Source organism: Rhamphochromis sp. 'chilingali' (assembly GCF_963969265.1).
Source record: "Rhamphochromis sp. 'chilingali' genome assembly, chromosome: 19".
Classification (NCBI taxonomy): Eukaryota; Metazoa; Chordata; class Actinopteri; order Cichliformes; family Cichlidae; genus Rhamphochromis; species Rhamphochromis sp. 'chilingali'.
In genome coordinates this window covers 29,024,557-29,050,812 of record NC_137946.1, presented here as the reverse complement: position 1 = coordinate 29,050,812, position 26,256 = coordinate 29,024,557, and the positions used below count along the sequence as shown (strand labels likewise).

At 40.9% G+C, this 26,256-nt stretch overlaps 1 protein-coding gene across 2 annotated transcripts in view; it reads left to right on the top strand.

The window, feature by feature from the left end:
- tmem132e (transmembrane protein 132E) overlaps window positions 1-26,256 on the top strand; it is a 448,364-nt gene that overhangs the window by 413,296 nt on the left and 8,812 nt on the right. For both annotated transcript variants that reach the window (XM_080867161.1, XM_080867160.1), the window contains exons 7-8: window positions 8,330-8,609; window positions 22,530-22,724. In XM_080867161.1, the coding sequence (XP_080723287.1) occupies window positions 8,330-8,609; window positions 22,530-22,724 (475 nt within the window). The remainder of the gene's footprint in view (window positions 1-8,329; window positions 8,610-22,529; window positions 22,725-26,256) is intronic.

The window sequence follows — 26,256 nt, the reverse complement described above, 5'->3', positions numbered from 1 at the left end:
GCTACTTCACCGCATCTATATCTGCCCGTGTTTGCATATCTTGATGCTGTACTTCACATGTATCATCCCAGAGTGTCTATGAAGCATCTATCTGTGAATCATAATGGATTAAAGCTAGAAAAGCTGCTAAAAACCCCTTAAAAAAGGCCCATGTTTATCTCGTTGTACACATGGAAAGCTCACATACGGCCGCATGGGGGTTTCAGACATTCCTCACGTTAAATGTCAAACATCTCTTTCGAAAACATCAGGTTATGCAGACGAGAGATTTTAAGCCCTGAGAGAAATGAAGCCAATGTGGAGGTGCCAAAAATTGCATTTCCTCTGATAACTACTTCAGTCTGGCTCCAGAGGTCTCTTTAGTTAATTTCCCCTTGAAGAGAGCCGTGTAGGAACTGTTTTGTGTCTAGTGGACCTCTCGATGTTTGTGCTGTTATGGCTAGATATGTATAGGCTTTTCTTGTGTTTTAATTTAGTGTTACGGTTCAGCAATTAGCAGGTTTCTTGTGCCTTTTTTCCACTACTCGACTAGGTTTTTAGTAGGGGTGCAACGATACACAAAATTCACGGTTCGGTTCAGTTCGATACTTTGGTGTCACGGTTCGATATTTTTTCGATACAAAAAAAATGTTCATGCCTTTTTAATTTGTCATTTATTAAAATTATAAATATATATTTTAACTCAAAAGTACAGTTTTTAAATTTAACCCTAACCCTTGTGCGTGTTTTTTATTTTGACAGCGAATGCGCACCTGCGGACCACTTATGTGCAGCCCTGGTTATTTAGCTCGTCATATTGCAGCCACAGAAATAATTTTGTCCATGAAACCATAAAGCTGCACTTTCTTTTTGCCTTATAGTCTGATTTGTCATAACTTCTCCGTTTTGTGGTAAGCTTTTCTTTGGCTGTCACTTCTTCTCCCTGACCTGTCTTATTTGGCTCAGCAGAACTAAAATATATATCCTGCTGCTTTTACACACGCACTCACATAAGCTCAGCGATTCTCTGCGCGATCAACCTCTCACATGTTTAAGCTGCGGGAGATTTCACTTGTCATGTTTGCATAGTAAGCTAACGATTAATAAGACAATGTCAGAGGAATTGGTGCGCAAATTATCATCACTCACAGATCAGTGCTGTCGCTCTCTATACACAGTTCGCGCGATTGCAAAGTGAAAGCAAAAAAGCAAGCGCAAATTCAAACGCGATTTCAATATATCACATATTGACAGTGGCTCACCGATGCCAATGACATAATTACCCAGCTACATTTCCGAAAGAATGCAAAAGCATTGACATATATTTTTCCTTCCTACAATAGCCCGACGGGCAGGGCAGAGATAGATTTTGGTACCCCGACTGGAAAAATCGCTAGCCCCGGGACGTCGGGCTAGCGATATTGCGAGCCCTGTATCTGATTGAGGAATCACTCATCTTTGGAAAAGAGAGTTTATTACAGAGAAATGTCTCTTTCCAAAATAAAAGCTATACTATCCGCTTCTTCTGGGCTATATTCTCAGCAGCATATTAAACAGCTGTCTAAATGACTCTGCTAAAGTTAGTAGCATGCTTGCTTGTTCTTTTTTCTGCTTCCACTTGTCTTTGCACTAGGATGATGTCGGCGTAAATGTGCAGTCATATTCGTTGTGTTCCCACTAGTGCTTTCAGGTTAATCTCGTTGAAGTGACCTTAACGCCACAACACGGCAAATCTCCGTTAACGAGCTACCGCCGATCGCCCCGTGCATGGGGCTAGACGGCCAACACGTTAACGAGCTAACTGCGCTAACACACTAGTTCCCACCCATGTAATTGAGCATTGCATGGCACATCCAACATACTGTTTTACTTTAGTCCATGACTCGCTTACCTTCAGGGTCATACGTCACATGAAAACCAAAATAATTCCAAACGCCAGATCTGAATGAGGGTGGTCCATGGGGGAGGTCCATGTTGTAAGGGGAGCTTAACTTCTGTCTCGCTAGCTTGCCCTGCGCTCTTCCTTCTGACGATGCTGTCTGTGTTGAGCGCTCAGTGAATCTGCGTTCCACTACTCCGCCTAGGCTGCACTGTCGGCCCTAGGCGGAGTAGTCGAACGCAGATTCACTGAGCGCTCAACACAGACAGCATCGTCAGAAGGAAAGTTGATAAAATAAATTACAAATTTTGTATTGTTCGATACATATGCGTACCGAACCGAAAGCACTGTATCGAACGGTTCAATATCGATACGAATATCGTTGCACCCCTAGTTTTTAGGGTTTTCCATTTGGTGACAGTACCTGCTACCAGGTACTTTTAGTACCTAATTGGCCAGCTGAGGTGAGTCAAGCCAAAAATGTGATGTAAACAGACTGCATCCCACCAGTTGGCCAGGAAGTGATGTCACTGGATGAGTCATAGAAGTGACTCATTCATGAGAATCAAATGCACGATTTTTGAAACCCAGCAACAAGGGAAATGGCATCAAAACCAACACTGTGAGTGTCCAGAGTGTCCACAACCTTTCTTTGTCTCTCTTCTTTACTGCGAGTGTGACACAAGGCCATTGAGCGAGCATCAGGTACACCATCGCCACATTGTGTTGTGTTTATGTCCCATACAAATGATTTTACGGGACTTTCTGGCTGTTTTGCTGTAACGATTCCATCCACATTGAGGTGATACTCTACTGTAATGGAAAACGACTGAAACCAAGTAGAGTCAGGTGGAGCTGAGCCAAGTAGGTACTGGAGGAAAAGAGGCACTGGTGCATTGCATCCATACAGTCTGTGGATGTAGTTTGCTAAATGATTTTGCAAGACGCAGCTGATAGTTTAACAAAAATTTGTCTCTTGAGCCTAAAAAACCCCTGAAAAAAAGCAAAACAAGATTGATTTTAGCATTTTGACCACACCAATGCCTCAAATTGGGGGTGACAAACCATCTTTAAGAGTACTCAGTCACCTGAGTACATTAGAGGGGCAGCTCAGGTTGAGCTGTTTAGAGACAACGTTAGAGAGAAAAGGTTGAAGTGGTTTGGATGTGCAGAGGAGGGACAATGAATGTATTGGATAAAGGTTATTGAAGATGGAGCTGCCAGGCAGATGGAACAGAGAAAGACCACAGACAAGGTTCATGGATGTAGTGAAGGAGGACATGCAGAGGGTTGGTGTGATAGAAGACAGATAATCGGGAGGCAGGTTATCTGCTGTGGCGACCCCTAAAGGACACAGCTGAAAGAAGGAGGAGGAGAAGAAGAGGAAGACACTGTGTCATCGTGGAAATGTTGCTATTTGCTTTTTCCCACGTTTTAAATTGAAGAAACCACACAGTTGCATTCCGACTTGAAACCAAAATTTCAAACTTGGGATTTGCTTTAACCTTGAATGACAAGACTTTGAAACATCACCGTGACTTTCTATAAAGCAACCTGGACACCTGCCACAAACAAAACAAAACCAGTGCCAATAACTATCTGCAGCAGAACTAGCAGGCTTTATTGAAAGTGACTAGACAGACATCAACAGGATTTACAAGAACTCATCTTGTTCTTGACTAATGCCAGCGCTAACAAAGGATATCAGGTTGAAGGCTGTTTGTCCTGACCTTGGTCTTGTTTGTTTACATTCATAATGAAATGCTGCCATAATGAATTAGATGGTGTTTACAAAGGCTTGCTGCGGTACTGTTGCTTGTTAGGCATCTCAAACAGTAAGACCAGATCATGATGATAATCTCTATTATTAGTCTTTTCAATAACTCCTCTCAGTCCAACTATCGCTCACTCTTATCGCTTATTTTCCTCTTTCTCTTGCTGACGCTCCTTTACACAAACCTCTAAACCTCCCTGCACTCCTTCCCTCGCCTCCTTAACTCTCATTTTCCTTTCTGTTGCAGTCTCTCCATCCCAGAGTCCTTCGCTTCCGCAAAGTGACACATTCTGAACCTTCACACACAGCGAGGTCTCTTGGCCTGCAGTGGGCCTCTGCCACAGTGCAGCAGAATTGCTCACTGGCTGCATTATCCAGCAACATGCTCTAAAAAAGGAAAGAAAGTGTAATCGGGCGAGCAGCCCGTGTGCACCGAAGCTGCAGCTTGTACGATTGTATCAGTGACTCTAATAAGAACAGACAATATTCTTCTGAGGGGGAAAAAATATCAACCTTATTTTCAGGTACAGACTTGGGAAGGTAAACTTTCACTGACCTGACCTAAGAGTTGAGAAACTCCTTGAGAGAGATGGAGTAAGTTTTATTGTCTCATTGGGTTTTTCTCTGCCTTTAAATGAATAAGTAACTGAGAGTGGAGTCTCAGTGTCTGCTGTGGAGTTAACTCGCTTACTGACTAACAGCAGCAGAAAACTACATGTCCTGAAGCTGCACCATCAGTATCCAATGCACTGAGATTGTTTCTATGTTCCAGTTTTTCAGTTCAGCGTCTTTTTGCATGAAGTTGCTTTTAAAAGTGATAGAAAACAGAAGACCTTTGCTTTGATCGAGCGTGCTGTTTTGATTTTAGCTTTCCTGAAACTTTACAAGGTTGTTTTTTAATACGTTTAGGGGACTTGAAGGACAGTACTAAAAGGAATATTTAAAATTGGCAAAGCAAAGGCTGACACATTTGGACCTTGTGTGGATTGTATGAGTCGATCTCCAAAAGCACAGGATTTTTCGTAACCCATTAGCATCCTTTTGTTAGCACCTTCTTCCGTCTCTTAAAGTCCATTTACTTTGCTGACTATGTCATTAATGAAGAGAACATCTTCAGTGCTTGTTTTCTTAGGCTTCACAAAGCTCCTTCTGAGCCACAGAAGATGTTTTATAAAGGATTTTTCTATTTCTACTTCCATTTCTGGGAAGTTCGCAGAAATCAACTGATAATGAAACCTTGTCCTAAAAATGTTTTGGGTAAATTTAGAGAGTAATTACATTTTTCACGATTATTTATAATAATTCTTCATGACGCTTAAAATGGTCTGTGAGATTTTGGCTGAAATCGAGTCGTCAGACCAGACAACATTTTTCCAATCTTCTGCTGTGTTCTTTAGCCCATCTGCTTGAAGGTTCGTAATGTTGTGTATTCAGAAATCCTCTTCTGCCAATCTCCTCCAACATCAGGAAGACCAAAGAACTGCTTCTCATTGGATAGTTTCTGTTTGTCAAACTATTCTCAGTAAACCCTAGAGATGGTTAGGTGAGAAAATCTCCACAGATTATCAGTTTCTGAAATACTCAGACCAGCACATCATGCACACCTTTCTTCCCCGTTCTGATTCACAGTTGGAACTTCAACAGCTCATCTTGACAATGTCTACATGCCTAAAGGCATGACGTTGTTCTAACATGCTTGGATGATTAGATGTTTACGTTAGCAAGCCTTTGAAAACGTGCACGTGATGAGCCGGTGAGCGTAGACATACTGTTCTAATGTTGTACTGATGGATGCTTATAGAAAACATGGCAGAAACTTAAGCTGTTTTCAAACGCTTTTTCTATTCTTGGATGACGTTAGTCAGAGAAGGATGTCCTTAATATGGTCATTTCAAGCCCACGCCAGGAGGGTGCCAGCCAATCAGAACAAAGTTGGCTCAGTCTGAAATGGCTACAGTGAAACCAGATTATTGCAGTTTGTAATAGTTTAAGCTTTAAACTAAACTGTTTTTGTAATTCCCTGGAGAGTACACATATAGTTTTACATATACTAATGTTATCATTCTCCAGAAATCTCTGTCGCTTTTACCTGTGAAGTACAAGAATTCATAGCTGCTCGGGCACATTAACTGTGATAGCGCCTATTATTTTCATTCATTTCAAAGCCATAAATTCAACCGTCCATAGTCACTAAAGTGATAAATCCATGACCCAAGCTTAATCAAAGTAAGAGAAGTTCATGAGGTGAAGTTATAGTTGCTTGGATGAACAACTTCATGCAGACATGTCCAATGACCCATGAGAGCCTAATGGGGGGCCCTTTTGTTTCTAAACATCATATAACCTGCCAGTGCTGAAGTGATGTGCTGTGGAGAGGAAGCGCGCTGAGATGAATGAATAATCACACCCAGCAAGTGGGACAGGTCTTGAGGTAGATGTGTTACGGTACAATATAATGCATTTTGATGTTAAAGTAGTCGATTCAAAGTGTTTATGAGACCTCTGGATAGAAGCGCTTAGCCTGGTAATCAAACCCATTCCTTAAATTAATGGACAGGTTATATACTTTGTCATTGGCTGACGGGCCAAAGCCTCTCCTGAATCTTAAATCTTCAGATAGTTAAGGCGAAGCAAAGATTAAGCAGAGGAGTGCTTTTTAAGCGTAAACTGGCAGATTGTCAAGCCTGCTGTGGGAAGTTGGGTAACTCATACATCTTGTTGTAGAGCAGATTGCACTCAGTGGGGGATGCACCTGGCATGCTTAACCTCACTGCCCAGGGCTCCTGTGAAATAAAAAGGGCATCGGTCCAAAACTCTGCTCTGTGGTGCTTATCATTCCTTCCCTGCTGGCTCCGAGGACTTTTTACTCATCGCCACTGCGTCAGAACAGATAATGTGATGGATTTGTACGGAGTGGTGCTGAGTTTGTCATCGGAGTTGTGTCAAATTATGAGACGAGCAGACCCCTTAAGAACAAAAGGCAGAAATTGAGACATAGCATCATGACACAGGACTGAGCGTAACTTAGCAGTGAGCAGATGCTCAGTTTGAAGAAGTGACAAGTTATGATTGGTGATGGTTTAGTCTCGTGGGTTTTTTTTTCTGATGCTCTTCATCTTTTTGGCAGCTTATTTGGCCAGAACAAGGGTACCGGGCTTCCATAACATTCTCAAACTCCACAACTACCTTAAACTTCTGCCCTTTCTTACTCCCAGTGTGAAAGAGGCTCCATCCATCCACCCATCCATCTTCTTTCATTTATTCAGTTCAGGGTCTGGAGCCAGTCGCAGCCGTTAGAGGCTGGGCACAACCTGCACAGGCCACCAATCTGTCACAGGGCTAACAGGTAGAGACAGACAACCACCGATGCTCATATTCCACCTTAGCCTAAATTTTGACACTTCAACCTGAATTACTGAAGTCAAGGAAGAACAGACTGAACTCTGCAGACTAGCCTGCATGTTGAAAAGTGACACTAGAGTGACAGATAGGTCTGGATTTACAAAACGTGCAAAATAGTGTGTGAGAGGGTGATTTACAAAAGAACCAAGGTCTCAAACTAAGACATGATATTCAACTAATAGGGCAGGTGTAGCTCGTTCATTGTAATTGAAAAAGCATATAAATATAGGTTAGACATTACGGAGGCAGTATGGCAGACAGAGTCATTATAATTCAAACAGGCTTCAATAATGAGTGAAATGAAAACCTTGTGCGCTGTCTATGGTCCTGAAATTATAACAGTTTCCTTTAAAAAGATTTATTCAACTCAAAATTGAAGCATATCGACACAAATACACTGAAAAACAATCAAACCAATTCGAAACATCAAAATGAAAATGGACCACTGTTAAGACTTTCCAAGCCAGACTTCCATCCAAGTGCTCATTATGTTCAGAAAAGGGTCCAAAGTTAATGTTGTCGTCCCTCCGTTCTCTTGATTCTTTAGCGATGTGGAAGTCCTGCCACAGAAGCCACAGTAGAAAAGAACCTGATACCAAAAACTGAAGAGTTGCAAGAAGTTTTGTTACCTTTGGTGTTGCGTGACTTGTTCTAGGTTAACTGAGCAAATTCAGAATTTGGTAGCTTGGTAATGTAAGGCTTTAACACCGTTTCCTGTGGAATTCCAAATAAATTGACATGAATCAATAAATGTGTAATGCTTCCTTGGATGTGCTGCGGTTTCTCCTTCAGGCAGAAATAACGGGCACGATATTAAGCGTAAAAGCAAAAATCTGAATTTAGTGCAATTAGCAATAAATTGTGTGCTGTGAACGTTGATAAATAAGTTTGCAGCTTCCTTTTTTAGAAAGGGAATCCTGTGAAGGTACACTTGATTGATTGTCTATAGGGGCTTAAATATTGCTTTCATGCCATTTACAAATTCAGTGTATTTGTAATTTTTGTGTGTGATTGTTTGTGGTGTCATTCGAACCGCTTGATTTCTATTGTGTGGGTTATTTTTCTTTGTACTTTTTTGTTTAATCTGTGACCGCAGGAAAAACGGTTGTTTCTGCCGTAACAAATGATGGGGATCTGAATAAAGAGTGGGGAAGGTTTGAAGACTCAGACTGACAATACTCATACTCAGCTCATACTTTATACCCCTCTAATGTCCCGTGTTCTGGATTCTTAGCCCTACTGCTCAGTCCGATACAGCTTTAGTTTAACCCTGTACTTGTTCCTCTCTTTCCAAGGAGCACTAGAGACAGCGACGCGGACGACGAAGACGACGATCGCCGGGTGAGTCGAGGCTGCACCCTGCAGTACCAGCGGGCCCTGGTCAAGGTGCTCACACAGTTCCACACCACCTCCACAGAGGGCACTGACCAGGTTATCACCATGCTGGGACCCGACTGGCAGGTGGATGTCACAGACCTGGTGCAGGACTCCCTGAAGGTGGCTGATCCCAGGATTGCGGAGTTGGTGGACAGGACGGTCCTGGTGGGCCTGGAGCTGGGATCCACTGTGCTGAAGGTAAACTCCTTTAGACACCCAGAGATTCACATTAATCAACAGGGAACAGTTAGGAGCCTTGTAAATGACAGATGATGCATGCGTTAGCTTAAAAGATGAGGAACAAAGCACATTACTCTTTACAGTACTCTTACGCCAGCGAGCAGAAGGGCGGTTCTTTTGAAGACTCTTAGCACTTTGATTAAAGGATAATGCTAGGCCTCATGTCCATAGCTGAGGCCATCGTTGCTGGTTAATCTACTAACATTGCACAGTGCCAACCAAATCAGAACAGGAAAAACAGACCAGTAATGCCTGTAATAATCCCGCATTATTAAGGTAAACTCAGTGCATGCACAACTAAAGAAGCTGTGGTTGATAGTTACACCCAGAAGACAGACGATAAGCAGTGATGGTGGGTTGCTGCATACAATTCGGGGGTAATTTCGCAGCTCATCTTTGTTTTCACTTCTTCCCTCAAAACCCTTGTTTGTCGGTTTGATTGCTTCTTTTTCATCATGCCGTGTTCCCTAAATCTCAGCAATAAATTTGACTGCGGTTTAATAACATGGAACATAACGCTGAGGTTGTCATAAACAAGATTTATCCTTGAAGTTTATAGCCTCCAGCCCTTTCACAATCGTGCCACTTTTTACCCTTTTTCCTTTTCACTTGTTGTCGATTGTGAAACAAAAGCCCATCAGTCTGTCTGTAAGCGTATGATGCTGTTGATGTCCGCTTCTCTCAAGCAAAAGAGCTGCTTGACATAAAGTGCATGTAAATGCGTCAACCGAGACAGGTTCAGAAGTCCTTATAAAGAAAGCGGCACAAGTTATTACTCCTGGGCTGTGATTTACGATTGCTTCACTGGTCATTTATGGGGACAGAGAGAAGTAACGGTTGGTGAGAGTTTTGCTCACCATGAAAGATCACAGTTTCCGCCTGTCAGGGGAAAGAATAGTTGCCTAATGGATGCATCTGATGGTGGTGAAATAGGGAGAGAAGATATGAGTTGCCATTCCATCATTTTAAATGAGCAGTAGATCATTTGTAATCTGTTGATGGGTATGAATAATTATATATCAATTTACCACCAGATGTAACTTGCCACATTGACTCAAAGCAATTGTACTAAATAAATAAATTAAGTTTTAAGAGACCGTGCCATCATTCATTTTGAAAGTTTTAAAAAGAATAGTACTGAATCCAGGATGGTATCATTCAGCAAATGTCCAGAAGTCAACAAGACGTCAGAGCTTTGCTGGCAGCTCTAAAGCTGCACTTAAAGCACACATGGCAGTATTTTGTGATCATCAGTATACACTAAATACTACTGACACCAATGGAAATGCTGTTTGCAGGTATTTCTAACACATTTTTAAGAAGTCAGATTTGTGTCGCCGCTGGAAAAAAACAGTGGCACCGCCATGTCGGCACCAGATTCCGTGATCATTCATCCAGGAATCATGGAGACAAATCAAGGCATTGTTTTCCCAGGGTTCTGTCACACTAGCAAATAAAAATAGGACAGCAACCTTCTTCCAACTAGAAGGTAACCACTTCACAGTGGTTGCCAACTGGTGGGAGGCAACCAGCCACCGAACAATAGTGTTCTAATGCAGGCTTAGTAAATCACATGATAGCGTGGGGCTAGGTTTACTTAATTGTGACCCACACCCATTTTCGCACCTTGGCACGTGTGATTAGGCAGAAGAACAGTAAGAGGACCACGGCCCTCTTTGGGACACTCCCACAGGACTTAAAAAATCTGGGACACCCCACCCATTGCTCTTAGAACTGAAGAAGCATCTCGGAACGTAAAGAAATCTAGACGCTTTTTTTCCCAAGCTCCTTAGACTAATGCATGTTTGCTGTTTAATTTATACATGTAGACAGAATGCCAGCATGTTGAAGTTAGTCTGAGTCGGTTTGATGAGCAACACATTGCTCTGCAATCGAGATCTTGACCCATCTGGTTATATTCTCATATAAAAGCAAGGTTGCCCAATGTCTATATCAGGGGTGGGTAACTCCAGGCCTCGAGTGCAAGTGTCCTCACCGTGAGACAACACAGCTGAATCACATGATTAGGTCATTACCAGGCCTCTGAAGAAGTTAAAGACATGTTGAGGTGGACCTTTCGTAATTTGAATCAGCTGTGTTGGATGAAGGACACATCTAAAACCTGCAGGACACCGGCACTCGAGGCCTGGAGTTGCCTAACCCTGGTCTATATCATTTTGCAGTTAAACTGCCGTCCTGTAGTGACGACGTCACTGTTTGTGGAGGATTTTATGAATCTTTTTGAATGTCGGCACAGTTTTAATTGACCTCAGATCAGCGGGCAGAATAGGAATGCAAGCACAGATCTGATCCAGGAACAGTTAAAAGGTCTGCGCCTTATAAACAATGAGCACTGATCATTTCTGTGCATGTAGATGACAAGAAATTAGCGATTTTCTGCGATTTATCACAGTCAATTCTGACTTGACCCCATTTACTCACGAAGTAGTAGCAAACGGATTCCATTTTCTCGCCATATTGATGCACCAAAGTTGATTTAAAGGCAACCTGGTCCCTGTTTTCCAAGCAACCATTTCAAAGCCAACAAGACTAATGGAAAAGACCGGTTTAGACATTTAGAGCCGCTCCTCTGACATCACCAGGGTGGACGTTATTCCCCATTTACTTTGCTGTAAGTTTAAGCTCCAAGCGGGACGTTAGCTCTTCATCAATATTATTAAGTCAAATGATCAGTAAGCACTCAGACAAAATTAAAACTCCAGCTGCTTCGAGAAGTCCGCCTTCTGCCCCTGCAGCTCAGTCCCCGTAGGTGTTAATGAACAACTGCAAAGTGGAAGGCAACTTAATGGAAAAGTGCAACGTTAAAGCAACTTGGAGGAAACAGAGATTAGATGTCTGGGCACCAGCTGTTCAGTAAGACAGACCGACGGCTTACAAAACTGAAACTACAAAGAAGTTTAGAGATCAGAGCAGGTTTTACTAAGAAGACTTTCTGAAAATGAACTGCATATATCTCAACAATGGTCCTCTTGCTGAATTTTTCAGTCTGTCAGAGGCTCAAATTATCTTTGAGCCTTATGAGGCTGATTCAAATTGTTCACCAGCTCATGAATAGGAATAAAGAGAGGAAACAGCTCTTCACCATTTAGTGCAGTATTTCAGACAGTCATTTGATTTCAGGCTTTTTGTGCTGGCAGTTGCTGATTATTGCATGAATTAAGCCCTTCTGTGTTACATCTGACAGGTCTCTGCTAGGACAGGGAAAAGGGAAAAAAAACCCTGCCCTTCAAGAGGTTCAACCATAAATGTAACAGATGCTGTTTTTTGTGTAAATGTTATCTTTACGTTCCGAGATCAACAATCAAAACGATGACTTTCAATGAATATCCGCTAAACCTGTTGGGAGCCGTTGGGGAGGGGGTTTAATCCAGAGGATTACTGAACAATAGCTGCTTCCTAAAGTCAAAAGCCAGACTTGGACAGTATTCAGCGCATTATTCATTTAATATGTGCAAACACGCAATCACCCGGCGACAGACGGCAAACTAGAAATAAAATTGAGTCTAATCTACAGGAATTTTAATCAGTATTTAAAATATATAAATATTAGCGCACCTTAACAATGTGAAAAGTTTCACAGACAAATTAAATGGATTTGCTGGGCAAATGGTGGCATTCATTGTCAAAGAATCCAGCTGGAGTTGCACAGATCTATACAATTAATTCATCTTTCTGTGTTTATCACAGTCTTCAAATGCAATCACATCTTTAGTGAAAAGTAGACGGATGTAAATAATTTAGCGGAGCTCCACAGGGGAAAGGATCAAACATGCATTAAAGTGTTCGACGGTTCAAGAACTGCTGAAATATGCAGGAATATCGGCACCCGTATCACATGAAAGCAAACCTGCTTACAAACCCGTTGCTGAAAATGCATACACGAGGGCGTGATTATACGGAAATGTATTATTAGTCCCAGCATCAATCCCGAGACGTGAGATGCACAAGAGCAACGTCTTGTGACTTAGGACATTTGTCATGTGTCATTTCCCCCTCCCATCTCTTATCTGTGTGCTTTAATCCGTCCAATAAAATTGAAGATGCCCCCCGAGAAGGTAATTTTACTTGTGTGACTATCAGGGACACTGGGCAGACCGCTCTGCTGCGAAGCTCTGTAGCCGCCGAGGGAACCCTTGCCTTGCAGGAGGAGGACGAGGAGGAGCAGAGGTTTATTCCGCAGCTGTTGTACCCACTTACTGAGAGTGTGGGAAGCTGTGCAATTGCCCGAAAGTTTACATGACAGTGAAAGTTGCAAGCAGAGAGGTCGTGTTTAACTTTTTTCCACAGCGCTTCAAGAGGTATTACATTTGTATTTCATCAGTTCATCCTCTTGGAAGAGAAACGCTTTATGTTTTGTGCAAACAAGCATAAAGAGGGAAAAACATCTCGCCGCTCGTCGGTGTTAATTACCCCGATGGAAGGCATAATGAAAAATGCCCATCATGTCTGCGAGATGAAGGCGAGAGCTGGGAGAAGTCAGAGTGCAGCCAGACTAAATTGGCCTGTCGTGCGAGTCCACAAAAACTAAAAACCTGGCTTCAGCTTATTGCGCACTCTGAATATTAAATCGCATCAGAAGTTTTTGTGATTCGAGTTATGTGATGTTTTTAACCATCGCCGCCTCGCATGTGTTCTACAACAGCTAGGTACAACAACTGGGTTCGAGGTGAACTGTGAATGTGCTGAAGTGTATTAATTATGCAGTGTTTACTTCTCCAAAATAGAAAATCTATTTGCTGCAGAAAAATAATAAATAATACTACTTTTTTTTTTTTTCACTTTTTCTATTTACAGTACCAGTAAATTTCCAGCTGGTTGGAGCTCTCTGTATATTCTATAAAAACAAAGATAAAACTACATCCTCACTCTTTGGAGGTCCCAAGTGGCAGCAAGAGAGAAAAAAAAAGAAAAGCTGTTTGACTTTTAGAAAATGTAAAGCGCTTTCAGTATGTGGGGTTCATAGTATAATGTCACATTCTGTTTGATAAGATTCCCCACTAGTCTCAGAAATAATTTTTATGCATACTGTGTGCATATAGTGTCTCAATTAGTGGTAGCGGCATGCTCCTACTGCAGCTCAGCCTGCATGATTCAGACGTACTTCTACAGTGCAACTCTGACTTTCAGCCAGCGAGGGTTTCTTCTGGGGTAATAAAGGATAATGAAAGTCCAGGAGGTTTAAATTGCCTTGCAGATCCCTGCATCGAAACCTTTGATGAAACAGGATTTAGCTTTCACTTCACAAAAAAAAGCCTATTGAAAATCCTTTCTCAAGGTCCCTTTTCTCTCCAGACTGATGTGTAGTTTTCTGGAGGGGTGGGAGGATGCTTTATTGCCTGAAAGGTGACTTGTTTTCAGATGTGTCTGTGCTGCAGCTGACACTGGGATACCCATAAAAACTACACCTAGCATGAATAAATATCCCACTGGATATTATGTAGCATCCTACATCCCAAAGTATGATTTATTGAGCACACGATTTGAGGAGAAAAGTGCAGAGGTGTATTAAGGACAAGATGGTGGGATGCAAGTAATATGCACTAGTATGGGGGGGGCTTTTTTTTGGTCAGCGTCATTTTGCTGCTTGGGCTCACCATTGATCTTCTGTTTGCTCTAAGCATCAGCGAAACAGTGTAAAGCCTCGCAGATCGACAGAGCAGCTTCCAGTTTAAGAACATGTAAAGTGTGACTGCTTTCCTGCTTCACTTCCCCTGCCTGCAGCACCGATGACAAATCCAGCTGGGAGCTGGGCCAGAATGAGCTGCATAACCACAGCTGACCTGTCCTCTATGGCAGAGAAAAACGCAGATGAAAGACATCATCATTCATTTCTCGGCGCAGCTATGAATCAATGCTTGTCCCTGCTTGTTAAATATAGTCAAAATAGCTCTGTTTACTTTCTGGTGGGAGGTTCTGGCTTTTCATACAATAATTATCGCCCACTGTCAGCAAGGGAGAAAGTATTCTTGAGGTGAAAAGGATTGGCATTTTCTGCAGTTTCTCAGGCTCTTTTTTTTTTTTTGTTCCTGATCGGTTAGATTTTATATGAACCACGGCAGGAGATGCAAATTGTGGATAAAATATTCACTCTGTTGTGGAAGCATATAAAGAATTGATCACAATGGCAAGGACATACCATATGTAGAGTATTTAAAATGATTGCTGCCTGCCTTGGCTTGATGGTGGGTGCTTAAAGTCACGACTATTACAGAGAGGGGTGGAAAAGGAGCTTTACAGTTATGTGTATATTGAGTTTATATGTGCACGAGCAACCTCAGTGGGTCTACAGCGCTATTTAAAAAGATTCCAACACAGGGTGTTTAACGTCTTGGGGCTCATCAACTATAACCTGTTACAGATCATAAAAAGTCGACATTTTTAAACAAAGTTATCATCGAAGGCCTTCAGGACTTGCGGATTGTCTATTGTAAAGCAAATTGTTTGCCAGTTTAGCACAGCTCAGCTCTGTGTGAGTCATGTTTCAATTCACTGGTCCACTGTGTTCCCTTCACTTACTTTAAGTCAGTATGACCTTCTGAAGGGAAAAAAAAAGATCTTACCCACCCCTGAGCTACACTAGCGACTCAGGTTATCGCCACACTGAATCCAGTTCATATTCTGCCAAATGTGTTCTGACAAATCACTGGGAGATCGGAAATATTTTTAGCCTTGGGTTTAGGGGAGGTTGGTTGTTCTGTTATCTTAGTCTGGAGTCAGGAACTCACGCTTGAGTTATGGAAAATTTTAAAACCAGTAAACATAGTCCCAACTCTTCCTTTAATCCTATCATCAGGTTAAAACAACTGAATAAATTACGGTTAAAGTTGTTACTGCTGTGCCTTTTAGGCTGCAATTTTTGGCTTTTATTTATTTTTTTTAGTTTAGTGCTGCCAAGTCCTTGCCACAAATCAGGCAGTTATTTTAAGCCTTCAATGGCTCGCTTATGCTGGAGTAAAAATAGGGCCGCAACAGCACCGTAAGTAATTAAGGTGAGTTTTCAGTGTATGCAGATGGTCACAGATTTGTGATCACAAACAGATTGCATGTAAGTCGACCTTAGTCAGTCCTTAAACTGATAGCAGACAAAGTCTATCTCACTGCCATTTTATTGCTGTCGTGATGCACCAAAGTTGCATTGTGCAGTGTTCCCACACCTGGTTCCTGTATTCAAAGCAACCTTTTCAAAGACCAGCTCACAAGTTCGCTGCACACCCTCGCAGTCATTTTATAGGCGGTCGGCCTGAAACTGTGTTCTATAGTCTCACTGTAGTGTTAATGAATGGCAAAAATGAATGTTTATTTCAATGGTCACCAAGAACTACATGTACAGGGTCATGAAAAAGCATTTCCTCCCTTCCCGATTTCTTTACATGTTTTAAACTGTAGAACAAATGTTAATATTAGTCAAAGATAATCCAAGGAAAGAAAAACCACAGTTTGGAGTGATGATTTCATCATATAAGGTAAAAAAAAAAAGGGGGGGAGAAACAAAGAAGAAAGAAAGCTATCCAAACCTCCTGGCAGGTAATTACCCGTTTCGTTGAATTATGAATTAATTGTGGTTGACCAAATTTTTTGAAACATCCTATCTTTCCTCGATCAAGGTTCTGGCATCCATGGAAGAGTTTCCAGGTGAACAAATAGAAAGGCTTGACTGACATTTGTCCAAAAAGACTGACAAGACAAAAGCTGAACTTTTTGGAAGAATAAACACTGATTCTGATTTTTGGCTTAATTACCATGAATTCTGCTTTCTATCAAAAGATCCTGAATGAGAATTTCCAGCCATCAGTTCATATCCTGAAGCTCAAGCTTACTTGAATTATGGAGCAGGACAATGATCCGAAACACACAAACAAGTCCAGCTCTGAATGTTTCACCAAAACAAAATGAAGGTTTTAGAGTAGCGTAGTCAAAGTCTGGACTTAAATCAGATTGAAAAGTGTTGGCGTGACCTCAAACAGGCTGTTCATTCTTCAAAACCCTCCAATGTGGCTGAATTAAAGAAATTCTGCAGAGACGAGTGATTGCAGTTTAAATGTTTCATTGCTGTTCTTGCTGCCAAGGTTGGCACAACCAGTTATTAGGTGTAGAGGGCAGTTACTTTCTTATATTAAATAGCTTGTTTTCCTTAAGAAATGAAATTAGCATTTTAAAAACTGCATTTTCTATTAACTCGGGTTACGTTTGTCTAATATTAAAATCTGATGATCTGAAACATGTAAATGTTACCAGTATGTCAAATGGGTAAAGACTTTTTTGCTACTCTGTATAAAATTTGATACATAAAAAATAAAATGTGTTACATGTTCCCTCGTTCAGCTGTTGATTGGCGGGGGATCATGATTTCTATTCATGCCTCCTCGATGTGCTTCTGGTGATAATTAGAAAATGTCATCACGACAACAAACCAAACTAGTGAACTTCACTACCAGTAAACAAGCTTTTTTTCCCTCCTTGTTTTCACAATCAGCAGAGCTCTTTCTGTGTTTACACACACATCGAATGTAACATGTAGCAGAGCCTTCTGTGGGGCTTTTCCACAGCCAGCGTTGGAAACATGGGAAATCAGTAACTGCGGTAAAGGAAAATGAGCCAATCTGAACGAGAACGAGAGACAGTTTGCTGCACTTGATAAGCAAATGCACTCAGGAATACATGACAAACATCAGAAACGGCTAACAGCCAGGGACAAATCTTTCTCCTGGGTTTTCATTTTTAATGTGTCAAAAGCAGAAGCTTCATTTTCCTCCAGAAGTACCAAAAGTTCTCAGCTGTTCTCACCCTCATTATTTTGAAATCACCAGATTGCATCATTGTCCCTGGAATAAATAATAAACCTGACTAGAGAAGTCCTCAGTTTTTCTCATTTGACATTCTGGATAATTATTTTGAGACACATTACAGACGTCTTTTTCCTGGGACACTTGGGATTCTGGCAATATAATTTTTTAAAAGACTAGACGGAAGAATCTGCTGCTCGTGTTTATGCCAATTATTTATAGATTTAAAGCTGACAGATTCAATTAACTTGAGTACCAAAAACCATCCTCTCCTGCAATTGAGCTATTTTCAGCTTCAGACGATAAAAATTCATTCATAACTAAATACAAACACTTAGATGTTGTTGACTAAACCGCTCTCAAACAACAAGTGCGTTTCATTTTTGCACATAATAAAGTTAAGAGCAGAATCCTCTCCGTGTGCCGTAACTGAACACAACAGACGTCAACAGAATACAAATCCGGGCGTATTTGATGCTGGAGAACTAAAATCTCTGGGTTTATGATGTTTTTGATCAGTGGTAAGACTGTAAACCTACTTAAACTTAAATATACTTTTATTTATTTTTTATATAGAAACACATACTGTGAGTAACGTGCGTCTGCCACCCACCACATCCTTTATAGCTTGAACTAATTTCCCTAGATGGGGAAAGTTTTTGACACACAAAGAATATAAACAATCTAATGAAACGAGAAGAACGGCATGTGTGTCGCTCGTTATGTAGTGATGAACACGCCTGGACGTTATTTGCAGGTGTTGCCGTCATCTGGCTGTGGAAGCGCAGGCTTATTTGTGGCTCCTAGACTTTCTAAAAGTACAATAGAGGTTGAGCCTTCAATTCTCCAGCTACAAGGCTTCCTATACCCACTCTACTAAAGGTTTAAAAGTATAGTCAGGGCTGGATCAGGATGACCCGTAAGCCTTTGCTATGCTGCTGTAGGCTCAGGTTGCTTGGGGACTTAAGATGATGCACTGAGCACTTCTTTACCCCGCTCTTTCCACACCTGATGCTTTTTCTTTTCTTTTCTTTCTTTCTGCATGTTATTAACTTCCCGAGATTAACGTTAACTCTCATGCAGCTTGTGTTTTGTCCTGTTTGTTGTTTTGTGGTCTCTGTGCTCTTCTTTTCCCTTCTCTTTCCCCTAAACCTTCAACCACCTGCACCCCAAAGTTAGCCTGTGTCTGATAGAGGTCTCTTCCTGTCAAAAGGGAGATCTTCCTTACAGCTATCACCTAGAGCTTCCTCATAGGATGTCATTTAGCTGATCGTTTAGCTTTTCACTTACAAACTTCTATAAATGAGACTGAATTGAATACATCTGAGCCAATCAAAAGTTCTCATTGTCTTGGTTCGGGGTAGAATGCCTGCTCTATAATAGAAGGTTAAAAAAAATATCCTAATAAATGAGTTGTAATGGTACCAAGCCCCTGCAGTGCAGGAAAAGGGAATATTCTACCTCCCACAGCTACTAGAACTACGGAGAAGTTCCTGCGGTCCGAAGTTGACTATAAATGATATATATGGGATCCTCATTACCTTCGGAAAAACATCCATCCACAAGTCCAAGTTTGGCTCAAGGGCTTCAGAAATCCCTGTCTTTCCCATCCACTCCGACATATTTATTTATTTTCCAAAAATCTGTGATCTGTACATTACCTCCTGGTGATTATGCACCGGTGTCATAATGCAATGATGGAGAATGGAGGATTCATGTACAGTAAAAAGGAGTAATCGTGCCATAGACAGTGTCTTAGATATGCATCCTCGAGTAGATCACTGTTACTAACTATACCAATAAATCAGCTCTCACCAGTGCCTCTCTGGCCCCCAGTCAAAGAGCCTGCTCCATAAATCTCATTATCACATATGCAAGAATTCTCAGCGGGCACTGTGACAGTAATCATACATAAGAACAAGTGCTAGTAGTCTAGTCATGAGCAGATGTCCACAGTTTAAACATGCTCATAAGAAAAACGATGAATCAGCTCTTTCTGTGCTCATATTTATTCTTTGGGGTTTCGTTTATTTTATTTTATCTTATTTCACTTTTTGTTTTGTTTATTGTGACTTATGTGCAAAATTATGATCCTGTCTGTTTGAGTGTGGGTTTTTTCCCTTTATTATTTCATATTTCATATATATTCCTGTGTTTTTGATTTAGTTGAAAAGTTAAAAGATTTGATAGCTCAATTAGATTGATGGTAAAGAATCTGTAGGCAGTATAGAATGCAGAAAAAGGGGTTTATGAGATTATTGTCAGGGTGTATGTGTGCCAGATAAAGCAACAAAAATAGCTTAAACCGTGGGAGGTTCAAGTCTTCATACCAAACTTCAGCTTCAGCAGCTGATTTATAGCTCCAAGTGATTTATTTTTCTTAAGCTGAGTAAATGACAGCTGAGGAATAAATGGCTACATAATATACATTTCCAGCATGGATCATAACCGTGAACGAGATTACCTTTTTTGCCATTACAATTCTTTATTTTAAACAATCGATGTACAGTGTGATCTATTTGAATTGTGGGGGGGTTTTGGGAGCATAGTTGCCAATATTGATTTTAAGCAGTGTTAGCGTTTCTTTTTAGTCACTATAATTGGCCATTGAAAATATCAGCCACAGCTGACTGGAACGTGAAATAGCAGAAAATCAATTGTAAGTAAACAGATTTCCCTGGCAGAGTCGCACTCTGTCTGACCTCAGCAGGATTTATGATTAGACATGTTTTTACGCAGAAAGTGACTTCTTTTCGCTCAGGACGCATCCTTCAGCTCTGTCGGCATTCATCAAACAACTTCAGGCCTTCACCTGTATTTACTCTCCTCTTAAACCGAAGGAAGAAGAAATGAAAAGTGGAAATGAAAAGTTTGACAAGTCGAGCTAAATGCAAATGTTTTTGTTGTTGTTCCCAAAAAGAGAGTGATCCATCATGCAACTGAGTTTTCCTCCAGAAAAAAAAGTTTTTTCTTCTTCTTTTCTTTTAATTCATCCATCTACTAATCACGCCTTAGGGTTCTGCACATTGGTGTATTTGTGGCTGCATGTGTGCATGTTTCTGGGTGCCCAGCAAACCATAACTCTCTTTTCTGGCGCATCAATCCATCACAGGCGAACAATATGGATATGGATATGGAAGTGGAATTTGACTACAGAATTTAATAGCTGCGTAGAAGATTTTTCCCCCCCTCGTATTTTTAGCCCATATGCATTTACCGGTATGAAAGATTACTTTCGTTTCTTTATAAAATATTCAACAGTACTTTAGTAACTTTATAATACTTTACTGTGATATGAATGCGCCATAGAGGGAAAACTGTGTGTGTATGGGAAGCACATTCAAACGCAGAGCAGCTCTCGGAGCAGCATGTAACTGATGCCAGCCATTAACCTCCGTAGGTTAAAAGGACATTAGCAAAGAACACTGTATCATTACTGTATTAAGGCGACGCAAAGTTTGACATCACATCTAATTAGCTCGGCCTGCTACGTTGTAACAGTGCCCTGACTAAGAAAATAAAAGTGAAGGTGTCATTGGAGGTGATAACATGAAGTTGGGGAATGTGAATAGCGTTTATTTAAGATAATAAATAGCAATAATAGTTTGGAACAGCTAATAAATACCTTTTTAATTTGCTTCTATTATGGGAGTTTTCCTTTTAAGCTCAACAGAGCTCATAAAGAATCAAACCCAAATTAATAAAACCAGACACCTGCAGATGCATCTGCTTCCACTGATGACTTGGCTCAAGCCTTCATATGACAAATTACATAACAAATTATTGCTCCAAATTATGCAGCACTTCGATGTGAGCCAAAGGCGACCAAACAGTGAAGAGCCATTTTATTTATATCAAATAATAATAATTTGATGGATTTATTTGAATCCAGATTAATGTCGTGCACTACAGGGCAGCATTTTTAATTAAGCGATATCACCCTGAAATATCCCCAGCTGATTACCTGTGATTACGAACAAGAGTGTCTTTCTATTAGAAGCTTTCTGGGATTATATGTTTATAAATGTTAAAAAAAAATAGGCATTTATCTAAATATGAAGTCTTAAAGTTATTGCTTTGTTCTGTTAGCAAATTACAGTCATTGTTCTTTTATCACCTAATAAATCAGTGAATTCTGTAAAAATATTCTTTTCTTTTTTTTTTTTGCATTTTATTTGGTGAATATGAAATAATCCTGTTATAAAAATGGAAAATAATGACAGGTTTTAGCAAGAAAGGTACAATTTTGCACATTAAAAAAGAACAACAACCAAAAAGTGTTGCGTGGTAACACATTTTTTAATGTGTGTCTCACTTTAACCTACAAATGAGCCAAACTTTGAGCTTTGACTTTTGTTTTAGCAGCATGACATTTGTATCGATGGGCATAGCTGACTTGCTGTTTCAAGGTTGCACTTGATGGTGATTGGAAAAGCTCGTCGGAGCACCAAACTCATCTCAGGTCTAGCTTCACATGCCTTTTGACTCTGGCTGGAGTTATAAAATGCTTGAGAGGAAAAGATTTCCCCGTCTGACTCTAAGGACAAGGCCACTGCTTCACTGAATGGCTCTTTACTTTGTTCCCGTCCCTCGTGACCTCTGGTTGCAATTGCAAAGTGAAATGATGATATTTTAAAAGTGCTTAAACTACTGGGTGCAGAGGCACCGTCAAAAGCACAGGATTACCCGCAGAGGCAGGACAGAATCTTTAAATGGTTTTTGCATTTCATTTGATGACACTTAGATGGGCAGAAGTGTTTTCTGCTAACAGTGACTTTGATAGCGTGCGGTTGCGTCTTCGAATTGTACCTTGTGTCTGGTTGATGATAGATTCTGTCTCGAGTGTGCCTTTTTTTTAGGTTTGTTTTCTCACTGTGATAGACAGCGAGGCATTGACACAGAAGAAAGTAGATGCACTGGAACAAACAACAGCACAAAGCACTTTAATCCAAAAGTGGCTTGTCATGGGCTTTATGCGCTTCAGAGAGACAATAAAGCTGTTGTCTATTCTGGACTTAAACGATGTCCCTGTGTCATGTGGGGATGCAATAAAAGCACATCTTTTTCTCTGCAGGTGGAGTCTCCTCTGGCAGTGGATGCAGTATTAGGAGAGGCGGCATTCTCGGTCACAGATGACAAGGTTTCCATCACAGAGCTGCGTGTTCACGCCATTTCAGGCCTGACCCTGTCACTGCAGCCCAGCCCCGGCAACAGCCACACCATGGTGGCCAAGGCAACAGGAATCCAGACACTCGCTGCTCCCAAACAGGTACAGACACGAGTTATCACACAGTGCAGAGTCATTGTGCATTTTTAAACTGCTTTACTGTTAGGTTTAAAATCAAGCCGCAACCTCAGATGAGCCAAAAACGGCAGATTCTCAAAGGGGAAGGAATTCCCAGAGTTCACAGTAAAATTCCCAACTTTACTTCAACTCTTCATCTAGTTCTACGGCTTTACAGAGGTTTCACTTCTTTAAATTGTATCAAGGTCTGCAGTTGTGTCTGAGACTTACGCTGCTTTGAGAGAAAGGTGTGCTCGGTGTCACCTCTACTAATTTGAGTCACCGAACTCGACTTCTCAAGTGCATTTCTAGGGTTGTTAGAGTTTTGCTTTACTGCTGGTTTATTGTGGTTAATTTATTAGAAGCTAATCTAAAAAGGTGTTTCACTCCTGCCGAGTGAAATTCTTCTACCTTCTTTTGTATGTTATGTAACACTAATTAACAGTTATCTACAAATCCCCAAATCCTATAACAACTTTAAGCTGTGATTTAAAAAAAATAAAAAATCCCCCACAAAAAAAAGAAGAAATGCCACAGTGATGCTGAAGTAAACAATGCCAAGTCTTTTCCATTTCACTGAAAAATTCATCCTAATTGGAGGCTGGCTGAAAAATGACCCTCGCTGCAGATGTTTGGTGTTGTTGGTCTTGTGGTATACGCAATTTCCTGGATCATTTCTAATTCAGAGCTTACAAAAACAAACAAAATACCAACACACTTGTACAAGTCAGCATGTCCACATGCAGTCCGATTAAACTGGCATGGCAACAGGACTGTGCTCAATTTTAAAATCTGTATTTTAGGTACATATTAACTCATCGGAAAAAACAAGATAGTACACACTCTTATTTAAGGTCTGAATATAATACCAAAACCATTTGAGTATTCCCATTACCAACAGCTTAATTCAGTAGCTCAGTAGGAGCCTGGATTATGTGCTACTGACTAACACCTAGCTCTTACCATTTTCCTTATTTATGTATCCAGTCTGGTGATATTAAGTTTACTTGTAAATATCATCAACTTACTGCATTTAGACATGAAGACATGCACAACATAACCTGCTGAAGTTCAAACCGAGCATCAGAAAAGGGAAGAAAGGTGATTTAAGGGCTGTTTATCTGTTGGGATTTTCCACCCAACCGTCTCTGGTGTTTGCAGAGAATGGTCTAAAAAAGAGAAAATATTCAGTGAACAGCAGTTCTCTGGGTGACAATACTTTCATTTTCACCAAAGCTCAGAGGAGAATAGCGAGACTGCTTCAAGCTGATAGGAATGCAACAGTAATTTAAATAGCTAGTAGTTACAACCGAGGTATTCTAAAGAGCATCTCTGAATGCACAACGCTTTGAACCTTGAAGCCGGGGTACAGCAGCAGAAAACTACAGCAGGTGCCACTCCTGTCAGCTAAGAGCAGGAAACTGAGGCTACGATTCACAAGACTCAACAAAATTGGACAACAGACGATTAGAAAAGCATTTCCTGGTCTGATAAAACTCAACTTTCAGACCCTGCCATCTGCGACTTTCAGATGGCAGGGTCAGAATTTGGCATAGGCAACACGAAACCATGGATCTGTTCTGCCTTGTATCAACAGTTCAGGCTGGTGATGTTGGCATAATGCTCTCAGGCATATTTTCTTGCCACACTTTGGACCCTTTAGTGCCAATCTAGCATCTTTTAAACAGCACAGCCTTTCTAAATATTGTTGCCGACCATGTTCATGTCTTTATGACCACAATCTGTCCGTCTTCTGATGGCTGTCACCAGCCATGTCACAAAGTTCACATCATCTCAAACTAATTTCTTGGACATTTCAGTGAATTCACTGTATTCAAACATATGGAAGCCTGCTTCCGCCCCCCAAAAAAAGTATCCATAACTTGAACTTTCAAGTTATTTTCTCGAAATTTCGACTTATTAACTCGAAATTTTGAGAACAGTGACTCAAAATTTTGAGTTAGCTCTGCCAATTAGTAATCTACGTGAATGACGTCATTTTCTTGTTACCCAGAAGGATATGGCGCAGAGGAACGCGCACTCAAAACTGGATCGCAACAAATTGGCGATAGTAACGCCATGTGATTCAGCTAATAACAAAAGGATTTCATCAGTTGTGAAGCCACGCTGAAAATACTCAGCAATTTGTGCATTCATGACTGGCCGTAATACTGGTAGCTTAGCTATAGCATTTGTAGCTGAGGGCTTCAGCTTCCGGGTAACAAGGAAATGACGTAATTCACGTAGATTACTGATTGGCAGCGCTAACTCGAAATTTTTCTCAAAATTTTGAGTTAATAAGTCAAAACTTTGAGAAAATAACTCAAAATATTGAGTTATGGATAATTTTTTTTTTTTTTTTTTTTTTTTTTTTATGGCAGAAACGAGCTTCCATACAAATAGCCTCCACAGTCACCAGATCTCAATCAAACGCTGTCAGTCAAGCATCTTCGGGATATGGTGGAATAGGAGAGTCACATCATGGATGTGCAGCAAACAACTACAGCAACTGTGTGGTGCTATCATGTCAATGTGGATCATCTACACCATGAAGAATTTAAAAAACAGGAGTCTAATCCAGTACAACTGAGGTGCACTTTATAAAATGTCCAATGAGTGGACATCAGTCAGGAGGTACTAGTTTGATTTTTGAACAAAATGTAGCCAGTTTGATGCAGGTTTAACACGCAACATAGACAACAAAACCATTTCTATGCTAGATTTTTTAAACTGAACCCAGCATTGTTAGCAAGGGCACCATGTGAGGGCAGCTGCAGAGAACTAATAAGTATCTTTGGTCCCATTATATATTACAAAACTGCATATTAGCCAAGCCTGGCAAAACACTTCTGATACGTCCAAATACATTTCCCAAAATGGGTTTTATTGCTCAAGTGAAAAGCACGAAGATGTCTGTGTAAGAGGGGGAAAGTCTTTGCCACTGTTTCTTCACACGGGAGCAAGAGTCTCTGCAATTCTAAGCTAAGAATTAATTGGCAGCCCTGCTTCACCTCGGGAGAAATGTGTGTATGTGTGCGTCTGACTCGTTTTCCCGCTTTGCCCTTTCTCTGGCCTGCAAGTTGCTAAAAACGCGACGACAACCACATCAGGCATCAGTGAGAGAGAAGCGAGCATTAAATTCCAATTCTTCTTGCTTTCCGCTTCTTGGCCACCTTGAAATTTAATTATTGTAATGTATTGTCCTAAGTGCTCTCCAAGGCCGGGCCATAAAAGGCAGCCAATTCCTCTGCCGGCAAAGCTCTCAGAGGACTACTGGAGCTATTTCAAGCCATTTGATTCCGTTTCACAGGAAAACTTACTAAATGTCCTCTATTACTCCAGAAATGAATGAAACACATAAACTATGTATGGAGCGAGTTGGACAATCAAGGTCTCTTTGCATTATTCTGTTCCACATGACAAAGTTCAATCCTCTTTGAACTGAAAGGCTTCAGCGTTTAAGGGATCTTTGTAAACCACTCCTGTTGCTGTTGTTGCTGCGTAGCGAAAAAGTACA